At 39.1% G+C, this 25099-nt stretch overlaps 2 protein-coding genes across 12 annotated transcripts in view; both read right to left on the bottom strand.

Moving 5' to 3' along the window:
• LOC143280550 (uncharacterized) overlaps positions 1–6190 on the bottom strand; it is a 33422-nt gene extending 27232 nt beyond the window's left edge. The window contains exons 1-2 of the mRNA XM_076585242.1: positions 5983–6190; positions 1625–2667 (exon numbers count right to left, since the gene is read on the bottom strand). Coding sequence (XP_076441357.1) covers positions 1625–2667; positions 5983–6184 — 1245 coding nt within the window. The 5' untranslated portion in view covers positions 6185–6190. The remainder of the gene's footprint in view (positions 1–1624; positions 2668–5982) is intronic.
• A 3192-nt stretch (positions 6191–9382) lies between these two features.
• The window catches only part of LOC143279950 (focal adhesion kinase 1-like), a 129933-nt gene continuing 114216 nt past the window's right edge, over positions 9383–25099 (bottom strand). For all 11 annotated transcript variants that reach the window (XM_076584315.1, XM_076584319.1, XM_076584318.1 and 8 more), the window contains 6 exons: positions 24402–24524; positions 23643–23811; positions 22690–22751; positions 19869–19991; positions 19152–19232; positions 9383–17710 (listed from right to left, as the gene is read on the bottom strand). In XM_076584315.1, the coding sequence (XP_076440430.1) occupies positions 17504–17710; positions 19152–19232; positions 19869–19991; positions 22690–22751; positions 23643–23811; positions 24402–24524 (765 nt within the window). In that variant the 3' untranslated portion in view covers positions 9383–17503. The remainder of the gene's footprint in view (positions 17711–19151; positions 19233–19868; positions 19992–22689; positions 22752–23642; positions 23812–24401; positions 24525–25099) is intronic.

Below are 25099 nucleotides of genomic sequence, written 5' to 3'. Positions count from 1 at the left end.
TAAAGAAGAAACTGAAGACAAGGAAGAGGCAGGGGAGGGAGGCTATATTGGGAAGAGGTGGGTTTTAAGGCCAGACTTGAAAGAGCTGAGTGCGGAGACCTGACGAAGCAAAAGAGGAAGTTCATTCCAAATGCAAGGTCCAGAGACAGAGAAAGAATGACATCCAACAGTGGAGTGTTTGAATCTGGGTATGCGTAAACAGAGTGGATCCGAAGCCGATCAAAGAGAGCGAGATGGAGTGTAGAGGCCACAAAGATAGGAAGGGGCAGATTTGTGAATACATTTATAACATAGACTGATAGAGTACTGATCTTGTACTTTATTCTGTGAGAGACAGGGAGCCAATGGAGATGTTGCAAAAGAGGAGTGATGTGCTCAGATGTTTTTCTTTCTAAGGTCGAGTCGGGCAGCAGAGTTTTGTATCCGCTGAAGGGACTGAATGGATGAAGCAGACAAACCAGACAATAGAGACTTACCATAGTCAAGGCAAGAGAGAATGAGAGAAATGACAAGTCTAGATGATGTGTCAGTGGACAGATATTTCTGAATGGAACTGATGTGTCGCAATTGACAGTAGCAGGATTGACATGTCTGATAATGTTTTGCATTGAAAGTGTGTTGTCAACAACAACGCCGAGATTTTTGACTGAGCTGGAAAGAGGATGGATGTATTGCCAAGTTTGATTTTGTCAGTTGTGATGGAAAAAAAAGTTTTTGTTTAGTTCCTATGATCATTGCTTCAGTTTTGTCTGCGTTCAACTGTAACTTATTTAGAGTCATCCAGTTTTGAATATCCAGGAAGCATTCTGATGTTTCCTGCAAGAACGAGGACAATTTTTCAGGGGTATCACTTTTCTGAAGTTGAGTGTCATCAGCATAGGATTGATGACTAACATTGTGGTGGTTGATAATTTCAGCAAGAGGAGCTGTGTACAGTGTGAAGAGAACTAGGCCTATAACAGATCCCTGTGGGACTCCATGTTTGATTTTAAAAAGTTCAGACTGGAAATTATTGACGATGACAGACTGGAATAGATCAGTGAGATAAGATTTGGACCAGTGCCATTGATGACAAATGTAAAATAAAGACTAGAAAGAAGAACTGAATGGTCTATCATGTCAAAGGCGGCTGACAAGTCGAGAAGAGTGAGAATGGACGCTAGCAGCAGATTGTTCAGGATGTTAAGGAGAGTGGTTTTGGTGCTGTGGTTAGCACTATAGGCAGACTGAAAAGTGTGGAGGCGACTGTGGAAACAAAGGTGGTTATTGAGCTGCTTCAGGACAGATTTTTCAAGGAGTTTGGACTGGAAAGGAAGGTTAGAAACTGGTCGATAATTTTTCAAAATGTTTGCATCAAGGTTGGGTTTCTTCAGAAGATCTAGTGGAGGTGGTGAAAATTCTGGTATGGGATTTGATTCCATATACTAAGATTCTCTCACTTCCTGGAAGACATGTTACCACTACACCAATACTCAACTCTTAAGTTTTAGGAGATCTCATCCTAAATGCCTTAAATTTTGTGCAAACTCATGCACTGCAATATACCACATATACCAATTTTCCATAAATCTGACTGTATAGTATCAAAATAACTTGTCATAAAAGTAAACTTATAATTACTCACCCTTCTCAAAGACAGCTTTGGCATGAAATCAATCAGTTCAGTACTGTCATCAACGTCAATGGTGTCTAAATCCACCGCTGATAGAGAATTTTTCTTGCTTTCTGCACAAAGTTCTCCTGCTGGCAGAGAAGTCTTGTCTTTGAATTTTTCTGCGTCAGCCACCTTTTCATTAACAGCTGTATTCTTCATTTCACCAGTCGATGCTGATTTGAGCATCCCCTTCACAGGTGTCATGAGAAATTTATCTGAAATCTTTGTGTCAGCGTCGATGGCCTTGGCTGGTTCACTGCCCCGTCTCTGCGTGACAGGTTCTTCCACAGGTGTTGTGGTGAATTTCCCTGAAACTGGCAGAGCCTTGACATCACTGGCAGCTGCTTCTTTGTTTGGTTCACCAGTGTGTTTCTCACTTGATGGACCAACATCTGGCTGAGACTTGTCTGGAACTGACGAAGGTACATTTGAATCGTTTGATGAGTTTTTGTTCTGACCTTTGTTTGACGATTCAGGTGTGCTTGGGCAGGTGACAAATTTCTCCTCTTTTTCAGCTGCAATCTGTGCTTGATCAGGCAGTGGTGCATCAGTGTCTTCCTTTCTCTCACTTTGTGGTGACCCTTGTGATGCGCCTGTCTCATGGACTTTGTCCACATCTGCATTTGCTGGTCCATCAAAATCCCAGAAGTCATCAGTGAGTTCCTGCCCAATCATGTCCTGAGTGAGCAGGGGTGCCAGGTTGTCATCCGCTGCACCAATGCTCTTCAGTCCGGCATCAACTGGGGATACTGCTTTCTCCTCTCCAGATTTCGGGCATTCCCTTTCATTGCCATCAGATACAGATAGGTCTTTTTCAGCAGTAACCATTGAAGATGGTTCAGGAACACTTGTTTGGTTTTTCTCGGATCTAGGACTTCCGCCTGCAGGGGTTGATGCAGGTAAAACATTAGAAGCAGTTTGCTTTGGGCAGCTGTCCCTCTGTCTGTCATCTTGCAGAGGTCGGCTGTCACAGACAGCACTTTTTGTGTCATCTGTTGCTGCTTTTTGTTTACCTGTTGAAATGGGGAAAACAGACAAAATCATGACTTATAAGGTTGAGCCCAATTTCAATTAATTTAAGCTTAAAGTTAAAGGCTTTGATTTCAAATTATTCCATCCTGGAACCACATGTCTGACCATGAAGGCCTGACAGCTTCCAAAGCTGCTGTGTATGCTTATTATTAAAAACAAACCAACCAGAAAAGCATATGATTATGAACATATGCAGCCCTAGCATTATACCTCTTTAAAATACCTAATGTTGATTAAAATATCATATTTATGCATTTCAGGTACTTAGCAAGGCTGTCAAAGCTTTTGAAACAAGTAAACCACCGAATTAATATATTCAAAATCTAAAAAAATATCAAAACATGATTGCTCAGTTGAGGTCATCACATCTCTCTGCTCCTCCTTCAGTCACAAGCACACACAGTGACACACATACCTGAAAATACAAATGCATGCTTTCTTTTCTTCACCACCACCTGTATGTACTACACAGAAAGAAAGAATACTGCACGCATCCAGACTTTAATGAGACATCATTCTTCAGGCTTTAAGGGCTGGGGCTAATGTCAGTGATTCATAAGCAGTCAAACACTCTCTGTGACATGATGAAAACTGTCTTCACTGATAAATGTCACAGTCCAAGCACTGTTTGTATGTTTTTAAAGAGTTGAATAAAACTGAAGGTGATTGCAAAAGCGAAAAAACCCATACACTAGAAAGGCTGCTTTGGAGCTGGAAAAAAACAACAACAGACGCTGGACACAGAGGGGATCAATTCAAAGCTAACATGTTGTCTACACTTGGTATCTGCCTGTACCTCCTCATCTGACCTCCACATGATCAAGGAGCTCACAACTATGTGTTCACAGTAGTAACAATGTCATGAGCCACGCATTATAATTCATGGAAACATGTCAAAGTCCAAGAGTATTTTGTCTCAGTGCAGTATGAAGCACTTTCATTTTTCTTTCTGCATTGCTAGGATGCAACTCTCACATTCTCTCACATTCACCCATACCACAAAGACAGTCATAATCCATTTATGGGGCTGTGCATGCTAGGTATATCTATTTCTGTTTACACAACCTACCAAAAACTGACACGGATTATGGGATCTTTAACATGTGTATTTGATATTTTTGGGATTAATCCATTCAGTGCCAATAAGATGTGAGCTGACGTCATATAAAAAAACTGTTAAATATGATGTGGAGAAGGTTTAAAAAATCAATTCAATTAACCACCTGCCAATATATAATGCTGTAGTGGTGAAAACCCATCCAAACATATCTGAGAAAATAAGCTAAAGTAAAATCAGGTCAAGCAGAGTTAATCTGTTCAGTGCCTATCAGGCGTCAACTGATGTCCTAAACAGAGTTGTCATTGTGCAGGTCTATAAGATGTCCACTGACAACCTGCATCTATTACAATTTTTCCTTCATCAGAGTTTGGTTTGATGAACATAAACCGACTCTGAACAGTTAGTTTGATGTGTCTGGATTATAAAAATACTATTTAAATGAGCAAATGTCAGATAGAAGGCCCTTTCTTCTTAATTCAATGGTCTAGCAACTGGACTATATGGAATGTGCATGGTAAGGGTTGCCTCATGTGCAAAACAGGCCTTGAAAACTTTGTCCAGCAAAGACAGTGGTACCACTCCCAGTCAGTGGATTTACATGATTTTGCAAGCTGTGCTAATGATATAATAAGTATAACAATGGAGATGGATCTCTCCTGTCTGATGATTTGTTTGAACACAGTGAATGACAATGACAGTGACGAAATTGACAGCCCATTCAATGCTAGTTCAATCCATCTATCCAGTCAGACACTGAGACAGCATTTCTGAGTGGGTGACTATGAACAAGAATATGCTGAGTAGCACTGGAGAAGGGAGAGGAGAGGGAGAGGTGTGAGTTAGATGATAGGCTGAATGCCAGTCAGAAGGCATGGAAGGGGGTGTGGCCGAGGACGTCAAAAAACTCTTTCACAGATTACTGCCAGAAATAGACAAAAGCCAATAATCCACAATTCTCATGAAACACAGGGTTGAAAGTGTACTGGACATGAAACACATGTTTTTATTTTAACACACTTTTTGACAGAATCAGCTGGCTGACTTGTTTATAGAAGAGGCAAACACAGTCAGTCCAGTTGCAAACTGGAGGAAGTGAATGTCATCAAAGAACTTTCCCCTCTAAAGGGGGTCAGCTGTCAAAAAACATGACTGCTCAGTTTCTCAGAACACATGACTGAATTTTTATGTTGACTGTACCCACATTTATCAATGCTGGGACAGTCATTTACTTACATGTCTACACGCGTTGTGATTTGTTATCATAATTTATAACCTGTCTTGTTTTCTTCTACACATATAATCTGACCACAAGCATGTTATTTCCTGTTGTATTTTGTTGGTTTTATTTTCGGATGTCATTATGTGGAGGTGCAAAGAATTTTTTGTTGCACAAAAATTATCTTCACTTTCAAATGCCCGAACAATTATCCACGATCATTCGATCATTCAAAATAAACAAAACTAATTTCGTAACTAACCAGTTCCGCAAGTTCTTTACTAACCGTATCATAAATCTGTGGAATAACCTTTCCTATGACACCATCAATGCACCATCGGTAAACGCCTTCAAAAATCACATTGACAAAAATTTTAAGAACCATGTATTTTCCACAGAGTTAAATCTTTACTGAGCTGTAGATAAATATAGTATACACTATGCCAGATTTAAACAAGGGTTTGTTCAAAACAAGTGATCCAAAAGCACATAATGGACACTGATTACGAGGGCAAAAGGCTTTTAGCCTATAGCCAAACATTTCTGTGACTGTTGCGACAATCAATGCGTAATAAAACTGTCTGAACGCTGAGAAACAGATTCCATGTATCTAACCATGCATGCACTGAATCAAGATCGTTCTGCACTATCAAGAAACAAGGTCACTGGTTTTGTCCATTATAGGTAAAATTGCCAAACAATTTCAGTTAGAATACTGACAAAACCTCGAGTTCCATACAATGACTGTAAAATATCTCAACAAATATCGCGGTAATGATGACAGCGGATTTTCTCAAAGCTGAAGGCGATTCCTTATAGGTCAGTCGATGGGGACATGATGATTGTGTTTTCACCAACAGTCAAATTTACCCATTCTAAGATCTCAACTGTTCGCTGGCAACTTTTGATTGTCGGCACGCCGTAACTAAAGTTTCTAGCGATGAATCGTTACCATTCAATGATCGGTATCTGGCAATTAAAAAACAAAACAAAAAAACAAACAAACAAAATGTACCGGACCTTCGTCGGAAAGAGTCTGCTGTCCTGTTGCTTTCGCTTCTGGGTCCACCTCTGAATCTTTTGTGCACGTTGCACTGTTGTCTCCCAGTTCTTGTGATTTGGATTTTTCTATCCCTATCGCTTCGCTTTCTTTATTCTTGTAGATGGTTTCTGTTTCTTCGATCTCTTCGGGGATGTGGAGCAAAAACAAAACTTTATCCATGATGGAGTGATCCTCCTTGATTTCCTTTCGGCATCGATCAAGGCCACATGCTAAAAATAACTTCCAACGGTAGACCAGAAACCAGAGAGAGAAACCACGCATGGGGAAATGTGTGGATGCGTCTTGTGCAATCCGGTGTGGCAAAAAAATGTCTTGATATCGACAGCGTAACATCACTTCCAACAATGATTTTTCAATGCCATATCAAAAACAAAGCAAAACTCTCTCTCTCATGATTATTGACAGTAGTGCAATGTTGATATTTTGATAGCATACACTACACTATGTGTGTGTGTGTGTGTGTGTGTGTGTGCGTGTGTGAAAATGTTAATTTTCATATGTGGCTTATTAATACCATGTGCATGTGTGTGTGTGTGTGTGTGTTCACGGATGTTTTTCAAAAAATAGTTTGTATGTATCTTATTGCCACCATGCTTGTGATTTTTCTTGTAGTATTGTGTAGGATAGACCCTGTTTGGGTGGGGACTGGGTATGAAGAAGCAAGCCTGTGCTTATCCATTGTCCTTGAAAATAAAGAATTTGCATTGTCTTGTCTTGCCCCGCTCTCTCTCTCTGTGTATCTTACTATCTTGATTGCTTTTTGTTGTTGTTCTTGCACCAATACACAAGTATCCTATATTCAATATTATTGTTTGCCAACAATGTATTATTGATTGTGTATTGCTTGTTCTCTCTTTGCATTATCAATTACATGATTATTAATAATCATGCATGATTGTCTTCTCACACTGTATGTGTCTAATTCTTTTCTTCTATTTCTCTGTCTTCTTTCCTCCCTTTCTTTTCATGCAGTTTTGGGTGTGGAACAGTTGTTTGTGTTCATTCCTCATTGCTAGAAAAAATGTTCATTTATATATTCTTTTGCTACTTCTCTCTCTCTCTCTCTGGTTCTCCTTTAGCTACGCAGTGTTGTAAATGGTAATGTTAATGTACCCATGATTTGTGATGCATATGATGTTTTCATATAATGATTTTTTGTTATTGTTGTTCTTCATTCTCTTCTCTCTTTCTCCTCTCCCCTTTCCTATTTTGGGGCTGGGGAAAAAAAAAATGTTCTGTTTACTGTGTTACTCTCAGAAAATAAAAATCATTAATTCTCTCTCTCTCTCTCTCTCTCTCTCTCTGTGTGCTTGCCTCACATATTTTCATAAATTTTCACAGCACATTCTGATCAAAACATCCAGTGTCACTCAGTCTGGCTTATCAACACAGCTGTTCTTTGTCAGCCCATAACAAAGGGATGTAACCTTAATTTTGGCTCCCACTTGCAAAGAAGGAAATAATGGCAGTGATGTGTCTTTGTACGTTGGTCTTTGCTTTGATTTCCTTGCAGTTTGAATGAGCTTTCACTTCTGAGCCTGAATTTCAGCAGAGCAGGCATCACTGCACCATTTGTTGATTATGATTGATGTACAAGATCCAAGCCATGGACATATATACATCCATGGATCCAACCTCTACCGTGTTTCAAGATCTTTTCCATTGTGTCTTACACTTACAGTGGCCCAACCGTTTGACCCCTGAACTTGACATTCAAATGTTCTGACCATGGCCATATGCAGTAACCGTTCCAAGCTTGACAGTGACTGTCAAATGGTTTTAGCTGTGTCACACTGTTTAGCTTTTTTTTGTTCCATGTGGTCAGCTTTGTTCATTGTGTTCAGCTTTGTTTGTTCATTGTGTTATGCTGACTGTGACTTTGATAGTGTGGTTCATATTCTCTCTCTCTCGAGGGTGAACCAAGTCTGATAAAGACTGGATGCAAGATGCAAGCTGCATCATTACACATGTGTATGAAAGGCCTCAGAATCCCAGGCAATTTTTGGTCTTCTTTTTCAATGATTAGTGAGGATGATAATGAAGCTCCTATGGAAAATGATGTAGGTTTGGGACTTTCTAATACATCTTGGTGTTGACCAGCCCTGAGAAATGCAAAATGTGATACCTGCAGTGTTGATCAGGAAAAATGAGCAACCTTCCTGGATGCATATGTGAAAGTGGATGACCTTTGACATTGGTTCCGGTCCTCTCATTTCAGCCCAAAGCACACTCAACTCTTGGAAGAAGCTGGCCAGGGGATGAAAAAATCTCACAAAGATGGTCTCTGATGGCTTTCACACCCATGGCCTCCTTGTTGTCAGTCTTCAACACAAACCACTTTGTCACAGTAGCTGCAAGAGATTTGACTGACATAGCTGTACCACAAGACTAAATGATTTGTGGATATGCATCTCTCTCTCTCTATATATATATATATATAACAACAGATTGTCACATATGTTCTGCTGTTTTCATGTTTGCTTTATTGTTTGGTTGCTTTTTTTCTTATCTCTGACAGGCAGTCATGAATGCCTTTGTTGTTACCCAGAGTTCAGTGTACTACTGGCTCAAGACAGGTATCACAAGTTGAGTGCCATCCACTTTACAGTACGTTTATGAGAACTACTTTATTATTCTACACAGAAAAATTGCACCTCCTGGAGTGTTGCTTACTTTTCCAAACCAACACTGAAGATGTCTGTGTCTCTTTCAAGTCAGCTTTGTTTTATCAGTGAAGCTGGATGTCTGGTATTCAGATTCAACAAATCAACAACTGAACTGTTTGAAGCCTTTTTTGGGGTAGTTGTGGTTGATGCTCACTTTGGTTATTGTATTTCATTCACATTATATTTCCCAGATTACAAATATATAAATTTCATACAAACATATTTGAGTATGACAGACATTGCCACTCTGATGCCACTGGCTGAAATGCTCCAGTGACATGGGGGTACACAACTGCATTCGCACGGTTGAAGTAAAATGAACAAACACAAACAGAACAAAGCAATATTACAAACACTGCTTTGCACATTCAGACGGCAGTCACAAAGCGTATGCATCTTCATTCATACTCTCACAAACTATGCTGGACATATGCATCTTCATTCAACTCTCACAAACTAGGCTGGATATTGTAATAATTGTAGTCATTACTGTTCAGTGCACACCAACAAGCACAGTAAGTCAAATTTTAGGAACAATGAGAGAGAGAGAGAGAGAGAGAGAGAGAGAAACAGACACAGGCACATACAAGGGTAACCAGTAAACACTTTCCTGACACAACTCAGTCTATCACACCAACAGCCAGTCCACCAAACGGAACAGGAAGGAGAAGGAAGACTGACAACGGATCAGGAATTTTGCCCTTTTTATTTTCAGTTTCATGAAACATAATTAGTCTCAAGGACTTGCGGAGCAAATGTACAATATTCCTTCTGCACTCTTGGCTTCAGTAGACGACCTGGCTCTTGCACATCATACAAAACAGTGTCAGAACAACAGAGAGAGATCATTTATAAATATGTGCGATACAAAAAATAAAAACTAAAAAAAAAAAGTGGCTGTTTTGCATGTTGTAACTTAACCAATCAAACACCCATGCCATGCAGATAGTTTCCTGAGAGGGAAATAAAAGTGAAGTTTATGCAAAATGATGTGTACTTTGCAGTAATAAAAAGATAAGACAAAAAAGGCATAGGAACTGGGAAAATGGGAGGGGAAAGGAGAGGAGGACAACTGGAAAGATAAATTATATATTATAGATGAAAAAAAATCATCCACTACATTTTTCTGCTGAAATCAGTAAACTGACAAATAATTTACTTCACTGACAACAAAGTCACTTCTAACAACACATGCACTCGCTCATCCACACAAGCAATTTATATACCAACTAAAAACAACAGATAAAATGCATCAGTCTAAAGGAATACACAAATCTGATAAATGGGAGAAAATCATTCTGAGTAAGCACTTGGTTTTCATGTAGAAATGAAGGAAAATAAGAGAGAGAAAAAAACAACAAACCAACATCATTTTCATTAGGCATAATGGTTAACAGGATGAAAAAATAATGCGATCTGTTGATGTGCAAGTCAGGTGACAGCACTGTGAACAATCACAACCCAAGCACAGACTGGCAGAAGACAACAGCAGTCTTCATAAGACACAGCAGAACCCGTCCAAGAAACCCCTTCTTTCCATAACCTCCACAGCAAACACCAGTTTGCTTCTCCTCTCCAGCAAAGACACTGTGACCATCAACAACAAAGAACCTGCTGCTGATTACATTTACTTTGTCAAAGTTTGAAAGTGTTGCGAATGTTTGTGATGAGATATAATACTTGTGCACACAAAACCACTCCGGTTTTTAATGTTTTCAGTAACTGTGCAGAACCCAGCATAGACATCTTCATTTTTTTCTTCTTCTGCAACACTACCAAAAAAAATTGAAGTCAAACATAAATAAGTCTTGGAGAAGTTATGAAATGAAGGTAAAGTGTATGCGCAAGCTGCTTTACACTTCAAGTTTGACAGTTGTTTCTACTGCTACACTGAGATATTATTGTATAAACACATGTGTGAAAAGACACTTTCAAGAAATATGTTAAATTGCACATAGTGGTTCATTAGTGTATGGCCACAATACTTCCTGGATCACTTGTTAGATCACTAACTCTCCACCATGAAAAACAAGTCCTCTGCAGTCCCTTGATCGGCTGTCCTTAGACAGGTTCCACTGTGTCCTGGAGACAAGATGAGAGATTGAGATGAAGAAAAGGCAGCACAAACATGGCAAAGCTTTCTGGGTGGCTTCTCATCTGTACAGCAGGTAAGCAAAGCCCACATTCACATAGCATCCTTTTTTTGTGGGAAGAGTTATCAGGAAAGTGGTGAATATTGAGGTTTTTGTGTTCATAAATGATGATTTTATACTTTTAAAAAGTGTTTTTAACTGTTTTTTCAACTTTATTTTAATCTATCCTCAGTTTAAAATCATCAACATGTATGAATAAACTACATATAAATCAAGCAAGTCTACTTTTGTTTTGAATCGCTCTCTCTTCAGCAAATGAAGACAGTTTCACAAGTAAGAAAGTTAGTTAGCAAGGTGTAGTGTCTTTGGTTTGTGTTTGTGGTAACAAACTTTTCTTTCGCCTATATTTTGAGAAAGTTAAAATTAAAATTATGGACATCAGACCAAAATTCAAGATTTTTCAAAATTTACTAACATCTGACAGCTGTACATTCACTTGACATGATATAGATATGATTATGAATGAAGTATATAGCAGTCATATAAAAAAGCACATTTGTTACTGATTCTTCCAGCTAGAACTGAGATGTGTATTGTGATCAGTGAGTTTAATGCATTTGTGCTTAATTCAATGTGTGTAACATCAACAAATTTTGAGAGTTCAAGCCTAGATTTCAGTCAAAGATAAAGAAAGAAAAACTCAAGCTTAACATGCAATACTCTTTATGGAGTGACAATAAGCATGAAACATGCAGACAGCAGATTGTCATCTTCACCTCTATGAAGCGTTCTCTTTCTGTGTGGTGTTTTAAACCATCAGAGAAAAAAGAAGAAGAAAAACAACAACACATGTAATGCTGTTTTAGTGCAGTAACTTCAATAAAACATGTATGAAATATATAAATATATATATATATCTCACTACATCTGCTGCAAACTGAACTTTGTAGGGTTTTCTTCAGTGTGGACTGCTGCTTTGATAAAATACATTCAGACCAATATGGTTCTCACCTCTTTGCTGAAATAACTCCCATCTCAGCTGATTGTTCACATATGATTTTTATTTTATTTTATATTATGTGCAAAATCTCAATCTTGGTCGTTGTGTCACAGAAGGGGGTGAGGGGGAAGCCAGAAATCAAAATTCCAAATTGTCCACCCATGGGTGGTAATGGATATGGAGAAAGATTCGAGTATTTAAAGCAGAGTTTTCTGCAAACAAGTTTTGGTACATTATTAGACTCTGACACGACAAACATTATTCATCAAAATTGCTTAGTGGATAGGTATCCTTGTTATGGTACATAACTCTTCATTTTACATCTGTAACCAGTAGTTTTCTATTTTTGCATCCATAACTTAAAAGGGCATGTTTGACAAAATCTAAAAATGTATATCTGACATCTTTATCTTGAATGGGAAAACTATTGATTATGCTTACATACATAATAATTACAAGCTGATAAACAATCTTTGACAATTTATAGACCAGGCCCTCACTATGCCTATTCACTCAACTAAAGAACAAGAAAATGTGGTATGATACTGGTAGCAGTATAAGCCGTTTAATTTTATATAAACCCATATTTTCAGTCTATTGAAGTTTTAACAACTTATGTTAATTTCATACTCTTCTGCCACACAGTGCCATCTTCTGTAATCCAGATGAATTGTCAGAAATCACCAGTAACTATTTTTGGACTCCCAGTGTCCTGAATATCATGATCAATATTGCAAATCATATGAATTTTGCAAACAATATTAGACCAGCAGACACTAAAATATTTCTGAGGGTAGCACAAGTTGCCAATTACACTGCAGTTAGGTTTCTGTACTTACACCTAACTTGTAATCGTGACAGAATTTATAATGGTTTAGTTTGCTTTACATTCAAGTAACAATGATTATTTTCAGATAAACTGTAATCAACATGATATAATAAACTTCAAAGCCAACATAAATCATCCAGCAAACCATAGTGCACTTCACTGAAAAGGCAATGTTCTGGCAACAAGATGGTATCATCACTTCAGTATGGGAAGGCTCAACCAATACTGAGTGATATCTTGCTCCATGATCAACAGACTGCAACGCAAATACCAATTACGCACCAAATAAGCGCAATATACAGCGTGACAGTTAAGGCATAATTTTCGTCTCTTAACTTTCTCCCTTTTTAGCTTGAACAGCTCAACAATGACTGTACATTACAAAGATGATTTTGTGGACCAAAAAATATTCTGAAAAAGACAGGCAAACGGATCAGATGGTAGATAAATAAGACACGGTATGAATAATCAATTCAATATAATAAAAAGTGAAAAAGCAGAGAGAAAAGACAGACACCATATCTCAGCAGCTGCCAAGATAAAAGAATTGATTCCAAGTAAACTTATGAAGTCTGTGTTTCCTTTGATGTTACTTTACAACAGCAATAGCCAATTGACGCTCTCTGGTATGTGCCTGAGATTCAACAGCTTTTTTTTTTTTCTTTAACCAAGCCCAAAACAACATGTCACAGCGCAGAAAAAAACCTGATGATGATTCAAAATGCAAAGGAATGTCAGTAACTTATGACTCATGAAATGTAACCGTGATTTATGGGTAGTATTGAGACAATGCTAATGCACAGTAGATACTGATGAGAACAATCTTTTAAACTTGGGGGGAAAAAAACAACAACAAAAAACACACCTAAAATTCACTATCCAAAGAAAAAGAAATGTGATTGTCCAAACTGTTTTTCTAGACATACTTTTCTTTGGGCATTTCAGTCTCTTATAATAGGAGTTGACAATCAAGACAGTTAATCAACTCAAACTTTCTCACTCAATCCGCGAGAGAGGAAAAAAATAATTCCATCCATGACAGACACAAGATCACTTTTCTAAAGTATCTGATGCATTTAAAATCTGTGCCAACTAATACATACAGACACACTATTGTGATTTGCATGCTTTCTACAGGACTCATGATCAGATGAGAAAATAGCAACTCATGAAAAAGCAGATGCTCTTCAATAAATCTCAATGCACATTCCATTTTTACGTATCTATTGTTTTTGCAGTTTTTTAAACATTAAAAACAAATTTTGAATAATAATATATTCTTATTCAAATGGTTATTATTCTGTAAAAACAAATGAAACTAAAACATGATTGGCATAAAGAGCACAATTCAGTTGTCATAAAAAAGACATAAAACCAACTTTCAGACAAAACACACATGTTTAGCACAGCTGATCTTTTTGAAATGTGTGCAGAATGATGGTGAATAAAAAAAAAAATATATTGTGCATGGTACAAAAATCTAAAAATAATAAAACCCATGAATCCTTTTAATCCTTGTAACTGAATGTTTGGTCAGAAGAACACTTTTGCGTTTAGTGTACATACTGGGTCCCTGATTCTATCTTAATCATATTTTGAACAAGGCTTTGGAAGTTTCAGCGACATACTCGGCAAGTAGCAAACTTCTTTTGTCGCATACATGCTATCACAATTGCAGTCTGCCTGAATTTCACACAAAGAAATCTGATGTGATAAGAAATAAATAAATAATGATATGATACGATATACAGAATGCAACAGTATAATAAGCGATACAATGCCTGAATATGTAGTTTGCTAAAGACCTGCATGAGAGCTGAAAAGAACTGTGCTCTCCACACCACTTCAGCTGAACCAAAACCCTGTCAGCCTTCAATAATAATTTGTCAGTAAAAATGAACCTTAATCTGACAGACAAACAAAAGTTTTCTTATCATAATATGAATTAAGTCATATGTATAAGTAGGTATTTTGTAAGGAGTAGCTTTTTTTCCTGCTCCTGTTTTTCAGGTGGCCACATTTTAGAAAAGAATTCCCCTGTAAAAATTTGATCTATCTGATCTGACTCCTAGAACCTACAAGATTATCAGTATTTTATAAAAGAAATCATTCTATCAAAGCAATCACAAGGAGTTTTTCATGCAGAAAAAATGCAGGATTCAACATCTCATTCCATGCTATAAAAAAAAAAGAAGAAAAAAAAAGATCTCACAAGTCCTTGACCCTCAAAGGAAAGAAACAGCGGTCACAGTGCCACAGCACTATTTATTTTTTCATCATCACACAAGTGTCTAGGGTCTGCAAGAAACAAAGAAAGAACAGTGTTTACCACATCTACAAAAAGAGACTGTACAGAATGATAGGAAAATAACTTTAGCATCATTTGTGCACAGGTGTGTACATCTATTTACAGTGGGTGTTACTAACATCCCTGTCTGGTAAAGAGAATCAAGACCCCATGTCAGCAACCATGCACCCTGATGGTAATGTTCTATGATCACAAGGTACTGATGCAATTTTTTTTTTTCTCTCACTATGTTAAATAATACCCATGCTTCTCACACTTGAACTGAAAGGTTTACAAATGAACAGGACAAGCACTGTACAACTAAAAACATGATTTTTTTAAAAGCACCAATGGAAATGGCATAATATGTACATTTCTACACATATATATGTATTTTTTTTCATTTTCCATTTCAGCATATGCCATTTTCTTGCAAACAAATTGCACAATAATAAACAAGTAAATGATTATTGTGATCATGTATTCAACACTCAAACTGAGAAACATCAATTTATAGAGAGAGAGAGAGAGGTAGAATGGGGAGGGAGGATGTGGGGGGTGGTAAGGGAGGGGGAAAGGGGATGAGAGACAGAGAGAGAGAGCATTACAAATTCTCATTATTCTAAATAAAGCAATACACTTAAGTAGGTAATACCTGGTGTCCATAGTCTTTCTGCATGTAAAGAACCAAAACGGAAATAAACAACCTTCCCCTGATAAACATGTCACTCTTGGCATATCTCCTAACTGAATGTTAACTACTGCTCTGCTAACTCAGCTAGGTTTGGTTTACTATGTACAGTTTTAGACCAATATTTTTACACTAGGATTTGAATACCATCAATTTCATTACACCAAGCTTCTACTGCATAAGCTGAAAATGGACTGGGTCATATTATCCAGTCCAAGGGTAAAAAACAATTGTTCCTTAAAAAGAAATAATAAAAGAGAAAGAAGAGACCAGATCCACCCACCTTCTCCAAATAAAGAAAAGAAAAAAAAGCTTTGATCATTTGTTTTCAAATCACATGACTTTGCCATATCATATCCCTTAACTAAATCTATTTATCAGTCTCTAACTGCTGACTGTTCATCCACACCATGTTCTGCATCCAAAATACTGCCTCTGAATGACATACCAGTGTTTTCTTCCTACCCCCCCCCCCCCCCCCCAAAGCCCTCCCCCTCCCTCTATATCGCTTTGCTTACAAGTTGTCTTTTTCAAACTTGAACAGAAAACATTGTCGACCAAACACACACTCATACAGAAAACAATAAGCAAACGCACAGACACACATTTATCAAAGTTTAAGTTTTCTCTTTAATCAGAGCTCCAACATTCTTACATGGACTGTCCCATGTGCCATGTGGATGTTGATAAACTGCAATGTATGCCATGGAGGTGCAAGACAGCTGATGAAGTCAAATGTCACCTGAGACCACAGCTGGTGAGACAACATAAATGACATGGCATCTGATAACCCCAGTTACGGTCTGTCAGCATTATTCTGGTCATTTAGTGCAGATTTTCAAACTTTCTGGCACGGAATGGAAACCAATACTAAGAGTAAGACTCTGCTAAATGAATAGGTCTTCATGGTTCACCAAACTGAAAATCTGATTTGGTCCTCATGATCAATAGTGGAATAAACACGTTTCCCCCCATATTCAACAGTCCACAACTTAGACTGAAAGATTCTTCTCCAAGTTTGTTTTTTTTTTACTATAAAATTGATCAACCACATAAAAATCACAGTAAATATTCAGAAATTCTGTTATCAGCTTTATTACTTTTCTTAATGTATTGAATTATGTTTCACTGTGATTTTTCTTCTTCTTATCTTGCATTCTGTATTATTGCCATTGTTTCTATCTTCATGTCTGGCAGATTCTGCTGCCACTGTCTCTCTTTTGCACACAGACCTGGCAAGGATTAATCTATGAATGCAAGAGCTGTGGCAGTCGTAACTCTCTCTTTTAGTGTTCAACTAAGATGCACCTTTTTTCTTTCATCACTCACTCACTCTCTCTCCTGTTTAAAGTATTTCTGTGTTGAAAGTGACTTCACTGTTCACAGTTCCAGCACCGAAAGAAAAACTGACAAGCTGCTCCCTGACTTGCGCACAGTCAGGGACTTGTAGATATGGCATTCAGACCTCATGTCCTCCCTCGGTCCGTCCACAAACACATTGCCCAGTGACCAACACAGTGTACAGGTGACTGGAATCTCTTCATCCTCTTGCTCCCAAGTTGAGGTCTAAGTTACTGAGATCCACATTGTACTAACTGCAGAAGCCTGTATTCCTATGGCTGTGAACTCTCTCTCTCTCCACTTCACACCAGCGTTCCTTTCTGCGGGTTCATACACCATATCAAGCGTGCAAGCCTCACTGTTGCCATCCTAATAACCACATCCGTTGCTGATGATATGGCCAGAAGAAAGACATCCATTTCCACTTTCTGTGCGCATCACACACCATGTCAAACCGTCAAAAGTGCCAACTGTTGCCGCAAAAATCACCACATCCTGACGATATATCCAGACGAAAGACATGCACACAAAGAGTCCCGCCCCAGGCCCAGCACTCTGAGAGACAGCGGTATCATCTGACCACGGGTGTGGCGGCTGAGCGGGCAGTGTCCACAGTGTCCAGCAGGTTCTTGGAGTCCATGGCCAGGGCGTGGGCGGCCTTCAGCATGCGCTTGCGGTACTCTGCGTCCAGTGGGGTGGTGCTGTACTGCTGGGCCAGCTTCATGCTGCTCACCAGTGACGCCATGTCCGTGCTCAGCACCTTCTGGGCCATCTCAATCTGCAACCACACACCATCCCCAGTCACTCTCTGTGTCACAGACCCCAAAGCCCCCATGGCATCACACTCATCTTCTGAATCAACCTGAAAGACACTGTCACATTTCACAAAGGAAGTAAAGGAAGGTGGTAGAATGATTAAGATGCTTAACTGCCAATACAGTACCCCCGAGACTCTGGGTTGTGGAGTGCTGGCCTAGAGGTAACGCGTCCGCCAAGGGAGCAAGAGAATCTGAGCGCACTGGTTTAAATCCCACAGTCGCCAGTGTTTTCTCCCCCTCCACTAGACCTTGAGTGGTGGTCTGGGCACTAGTCATTCGGATGAGACAATAAACCGAGGTCCCATGTGCAGCATGCATTTAGCTCACGTAAAAGAACCCATGGCAAGAAAATGTCCCTGGCAAAATTCTGTAGAAAAATCCACTTCGATAGGAAAACAAATAAAATTGCAGGCAGGAAAATTTTTTCTTAAATTGGTGGCGCTCTCAGTGTAACGATGCACTCTCCCTGGGAAGAGCGGCCCAAATTTCATACAATACAATCCCCTTCACTCTCTGCCCCCCCCCCCCCCCCCCCCACCCACTCCCCCTGCACCCCATGGCATCCCACTCATCTTTTGAATCAGCCTGAAAAACACTGTCACATTTCACAAGAGAAACGAGTATCAATCTCAAACATCCTTTCAAGGAAGGCGGCAGAATGGCTAAGATGCTTATCAGCCAATACAGTGTCCATGAGAGTCTGGACTCAAGTCCCGGTCACATCCTTTCTCCCATGTTTAACTGGAAGATCAAACTTTGAATGAGATGACAGATAAGGTCCTGCATGCAACAAGCACTTGGTGCAATGAAAAAGACCCCATGGCAACTTAAGTGTTGTCCGCTGGCTGAATTCTGCAGAAGAAATCCACTCTGATAGGTACACAAACATACATGCATGCACAGAAACTGAAATTTCTGTCACACCACATTCTTGAGATCACACTGATCTTCTATATCAGCTTTCTGTATCTGAAAGACACTGTGACATTTCACTTCAGAAATGAGCATCAGTCTCAAACACTGTTCCATATGGGGGGAGGTCATTTTTCAAAGTGGGCCATTTCATTCTGAAACATAAGAACAGCATCAACTTAAATGGCTTACTTCTATACCTGCTGCCACTTTAAATGCTGCATCTTTCTTCACTTCTTTCGTTTGTTTTGTCAAATATAATCTCTCATTTCAGACAGTAGTTCTGGAAAACAAAAAGTATGCCTGTCTAGTTCTGGAAAACAAAAAGTATGCCTGTCTTGTTATGTTGCTCAAACTTATGTTCAGCTTTACACTTGGGCTTTCTTTTAGTTTTGATGTTGTAAATGCAGCAGACTGCTACTGAAACTTTGAACACTGCATTCAGTAAAGGTAACAGGTGAAAATATAACTTTTTATTCACACAAATACCTGTTTCATGTTTTCCTGGGGCAGCTGACCGACAATTTCATCAACACTGGCCAGAAGACTTCTCAGCTCCTGGCCAATCGTCTGCACACACAGGAAATCAGCATTGGAATCATGTGTGACAGGAAATTCTGGAAGTTGCAAGCTGTGTTAACTGTTCTTAATAAGAACAGATTTAAATACAGCTTTTTTGTGTGTGTTGCTTTTGGCTTTTATAGAAACCAACACCCTTCTAAATCACACACACACACACACAAATAAGCACACACACACATGCACAATCAACTTTTTTTTCTTCTTTTTTTTTGGTATTGTGGTGAAATTGTTTTTGTGTTTTTTGGTTTTTTTTTTGCTGATGTTGTTGTTTTTCTAAATGCTCTAAAAATATTTCTTGGCTTTATTGTCTTTTTTTGACCACCACACCACCAAGCCCACGGTGGGACAAACAAACCAACCCAAAAGAACTGACACACAGATAACCAGAAACCCACCCCTTAGTGGGGGTGTGGAGAGTGGGGAGGGTGGAGAAGACAACCCACAAGAACAGACGCACACAGACAAACAGACCACCCACCCCACAGTGGAGGAAAAGAAACAAGACAACCCACAAGAACTGACACACAGACACACTGACAGCCCCTAAAGTGGGGTAGGGGTAAAGAAACAACCAACACGAACACACACACACACACACACACACAGACACTGTTCCTGACTGACCCGAACCATGGTTAGATAACCCTCAGCTTCCACTGCCGGAGCTTCCTTGGTCATGGTCATGACTGCACGCACCACGCTGGTCGTCGACTCATACACCTTGTCGTTGACTCGGCCTGGCTGAGACTGGGGGAAAGAGACAGTGACAGATGTCTACTTCAGCAACATCAGTGTTACTGACAAACTACAGCACAATCTTTGTCACCTCAACAAACCACAGCACAATCTTTGTCACCTCAACAAACTACAGCACAATCTTTGTCACCTCAACAAACTACAGCACAATCTTTGTCACCTCAACAAACCACAGCACAATCTTTGTCACCTCAACAAACTACAGCACAATCTTTGTCACTTCAACTAACTAAAAGCACAATATTTGTCACCTCAACAAACTACAGCACAATCTTTGTCACCTCAACAAACCACAGCATAATCTTTGTCACCTCAACAAACCACAGCACAATCTTTGTCACCTCAACAAACTACAGCACAATCTTTGTCACTTCAACTAACTGAAAACACAAAATTTGTCACCTCAACAAACTACAGCACAATCTTTGTCACCTCAACAAACCACAGCACAATCTTTGTCACCTCAACAAACCACAGCACAATCTTTGTCACCTCAACAAACTGAAAGTGCAATATTTGTCACCTCAACAAACCACAGCACAATATTTGTCACCTCAACAAACCACAGCACAATATTTGTCACTTCAACAAACTGAAAGTGCAATATTTGTCACCTCAACAAACCACAGCACAATATTTGTCACCTCAACAAACTGCAGCACAATCTTTGTCACTTCAACAAACTGCAGCACAATCTTTGTCACTTCAACAAACTGAAAGCACAAAATTTGTCACCTCAACAAACCACAGCACAATCTTTGTCACCTCAACAAACTGAAAGCACAATATTTGTCACCTCAACAAACTGCAGCACAATCTTTGTCACTTCAACAAACTGCAGCACAATCTTTGTCACTTCAACAAACTGAAAGCACAATATCTGTCACTTCAACAAACTGCAGCACAATCTTTGTCACCTCAACAAACTGCAGCACAATCTTTGTCACTTCAACTAACTGAAAGCACAATCTTTGTCACTTCAACAAACTGAAAGCACAATCTTTGTCACTTCAACAAACTGCAGCACAATCTTTGTCACCTCAACAAACTACAGCACAATCTTTGTCACCTCAACAAACTACAGCACAATCTTTGTCACCTCAACAAACCACAGCACAATCTTTGTCACCTCAACAAACTGAAAGCACAATATTTGTCACCTCAACAAACTACAGCACAATCTTGTCACTTCAACAAACTGAAAGCACACACTTGAAAGTTCAATGTTACGGTTTACATTGAAGTGCTGGCATTCTTGAAGATATCATCTTATGTTACTGTCAATTTGAGTGTTTCACTTTTGTGCTAATATTTTAAAATCATCAAGTCTGATACTTTTAATGTATTTTTTCTTTTAACTGCTTACATTGCCATTTTGATCCCTTGTCCATTAATATAATTGTTTTCATTTTCTTTCTGACAGATATTTAGCTGTTTTCAATGCTCTTTAACCAACAATGCTCTTTAACCCTTTCGCTGCCAGGAAAATAAGATTTAAGTGAAATCTATTTGCCAGGGTTTTTTCACAAAAAACGGGTATAAATTTTCAAAAAATTCTGTGCTCTTTGTTATTGGAGAAAGACCCATAAAAGTATGTATTTTCTAAAAGGGAAATGAATAAAGAATACAAAACACATGATGTTTTCCCATTTTATGCATTTTAAGTGACATGCTGTTGTTTTGAAATCAGTGTTTTGTTTTTTGTCACATTTTCAACTTGTTCATTACAAACATTATTCTGGTAATTTGCACAAAAATATCATTTTCTGGACAAATGGATATCTGCACACACAAAATCATACTAGAACAACCACAATATAAAAAAAACTGAAAAAGAAATAGATGCATTGTGACTTCTGCAAGTGATAATATGAATGTGAGGCCACGCCCCCTCAGTCTCCACCCCCCTCCTCTTCACCCCTCTCACACCGTCACGTCATCAGACCGCGTTGGCTGAGTGCCAAGAAAATAGCTCATACGGTGCCCTGCTAAAAATTCGTCTGCTAGAGTTGAACAGCCTGCATCACTCACTGATAGTTGTATCTTGGCCACTCTCTTGATTGCTCCCTTTATTTTCTATCAAATCGTCCTATAAATGTTCACCACTGTCTTCTCCTTCGAATTTATGCTCCAATTCTTTCTGAGCATTAGCTAAAGAAAGTAATCTTGGTTGATTTAGTTCGTCACGATCGCGTGTCTTGAGCACGGCGTCAGTCCGACATTTTGTTGAGCGAGCGAGAAGAGGAGCCAGGCAAAGACTGCGGCCAGTAACCCAACCAAAACGTTCAAATAAAGGACTGCCTTATGACGCAGATGGTGTTTCTAGCTACGAATAGAATCCAGAAAGATTCCCCAAGCTAAAGCTACCAGCATTTTTGTCAACGAACTGAATGCAAAGCAGGGAAAAGTCAGAATATTTCGATGACGAGTTATCTCGTCATGCAGGCAGCGAAGCATACATGCTTGCCATGACGAGTTATCTCGTCATGCAGGCAGCCTAGGGGTTAAACATGTTCAAGGGCTTTACACACCATAACTCTGCACATGTTTGTACACACACACATGCAAACCCAATAATTTTTAACACTTCATTTCAAAGACTATCACCACCCACACCCACACACTCACAGAGATAACAAATGCTTTAATGTGCTATCAGAACACGAAAGAAGAGGTTACTGGTTGATACCTTTTGCGAAAGAACAGCTCCTCCTTCTGTTGAGTCACTGGTACTACTGCTCCGGCTGTCCGCTGAAATGAAAGGACAACAGATTTCACAGGTGCACCCACTTTTATTTATGAGCAGCCTTGCCAGCTTTTTATAATTATTATTATTATCATTTTTAATTTCTTTTTATATACTTAGAATGCTTATCTTCAGCACAAAAGATCATATCAGAAATGGGCTTATGAACAACAAGAACAAGACCTATGTTAGTAAAATATATAATCCTTCCATTGTCTTTCCTATACCCTAAGCCTGACAGTTCAGCAGATCAAACAATGATGAAAGTGGCCTGCAGAGATCTGTTACAAAGTAAGCTGACCTGAAATGAACCTTGCCGGAGTATGCAGCTGGAGCTTTGAGCACTGCTGATGAATAGTTTCACGTATTTCAAAAATACTGATGCATTCACAGCTAAAATCTATTTTCCACTTCATGTGAAGTGGTCAAAGCGAAAAAGAGATGTGCCTTATCACATTCAAAAAAAGATGAATTGTCACAAATGAGAACACACATTTATTTGTACACAAAGGTTCCAAGCTACCCACTGATCAGGGAAGGAGAGTGGCAGTGAGGTTGTGACCATTAATGCCAATACAGTGTCCATGAAGGTCTGGGTTCGAATCCCAGTCTCAACAGTTCTCCCAAGTTTGATTGGAATATCAAACTGAAAGTCTAGTCTTTCAGATGAGACGATAAACAAAGGTCTCATGTGCAGCACACACTTGGAGCACTGAAAAAGAACCCAAGGCAATACAAGCGTTGTCCTCTGGTAAAAGTTCTGCAGAAGAAATCAACTCTGATAGGCGATACATATGCATGCAATCAAGGCCTGATTAAGCATGTTGGGTTACTGGCAGATGTGTACAATATATTGCTTTGTCTGCATACAACGACACCTTAAAACAGAAACTCACTGGATGTTCGGCGTACAGTGACAGCCTGTGTGTGCTGGATCTGTTGGTTGATGGGGGGAGGGGACTGGGGCGTGTTTTGTGAGGACGACGATGGAGGCTGGGGGGGTGGGGAGTTCTCTTTGGTGCTGTCGCTATCCTCAGACTGCATGGCCACCCACTTGTCACGCTTCTGCTCACACAAAAACAAAAAGAAACTGCGTGTGAGTAACAAGAAAGGCAAATGTTTTTTGAAACACATGCCAGGAAACAAAAATGCCAATAAAAAACCAGAACACAGACCACTTTTTAGACATACATAGAGCTATAGGACACTTCAGATCTTATCCAAACTCCCCCCACGCCCCCACCCCCCCTTTTTTTTTTTTTTTTTTGACTGGTCGGAAGCACCATCCTATTAATAAAAACACATTTTGCTTGGCACCTACGGAATGAAAACAACTTCTAAGCAACTGGCTCAGGCAAAAAAAAAAAAAAATCTATTTGTAACTTAAATTCATATATATTTACATAAATACAAAGTTTTGGAATAATAAGTAAGGGAGTGTTTTTCCTTCTACATTGTTTGAACAAAAAAAACAAAACAAAAAAATCTCAATGTGTGCGTGTGCATGTGTGCGTGCATGTGCACATCTGTACATATACCTTTATGAAAACACAAGCCACGAACAACAACTCCACCAAAGCCACACAACCACCTCACATGATTCAAAGCACTCCAGCAAACAAAGACAGGAACAGCAAAAGAAGCTGGTGCCTTACCAGACTTTTCTCCTCAGCCTGTAACCACTTGGCATCAGCCACAGACTCCTGCTGCTGCTGCAGCAAGCGTGCTTCGATCACCTGTTCATCCACGTCCGCCACATGCCGATGGTGCGCAAAGTCCTGAATCAGACATTTTCTTCTGTTAGCCAGTGTTTCAAATCACCCTCCCTTAATGTGATTTTTTTTTTTGCAGAGAGTTTTAACACAGCTTAATTCATTGCTAGACTGTGAAGAGATGTAAATATTTTGTTGTTGTTGTTGGTGGTGGTGATGGATGAATACAACTGCATGTTTGTTTTCTTACTCTGATGTATTTTCATAAGTGATACAGGATATGAGCGCACGCACATGCGTGTTCATGTGTTAGTACAATGAAATACAACACAATACAACAAAGGTTTATTCACTTTTTTTTGCAGGCCATCTGGCCCATATGCTTAAAAGTTTGCATACTGTAGGTGAGTGAAAGAAGTTTTTGCTGCAAAAATCACATGCACTTCAAAACACACATAGTGTGACAATAGTCAAGAATATTTAACAAATGTAATGTTTAGTTTCCCTTTCTAAGTTTCAAACATGTGTTCATATATCCTGCTACTTTAAATGTTTAACTGTCATGTTGCTACACAGTAAGTGTACATGACGGAAAGCGATATAAGTACAGCGCTAAGAACTGATTGCGAGTGTGTGTGTGT

This window comes from Babylonia areolata, chromosome 3 (assembly GCF_041734735.1).
Source record: "Babylonia areolata isolate BAREFJ2019XMU chromosome 3, ASM4173473v1, whole genome shotgun sequence".
Classification (NCBI taxonomy): Eukaryota; Metazoa; Mollusca; class Gastropoda; order Neogastropoda; family Buccinidae; genus Babylonia; species Babylonia areolata.
This window is presented reverse-complemented; position numbering and strand designations above follow the sequence as displayed.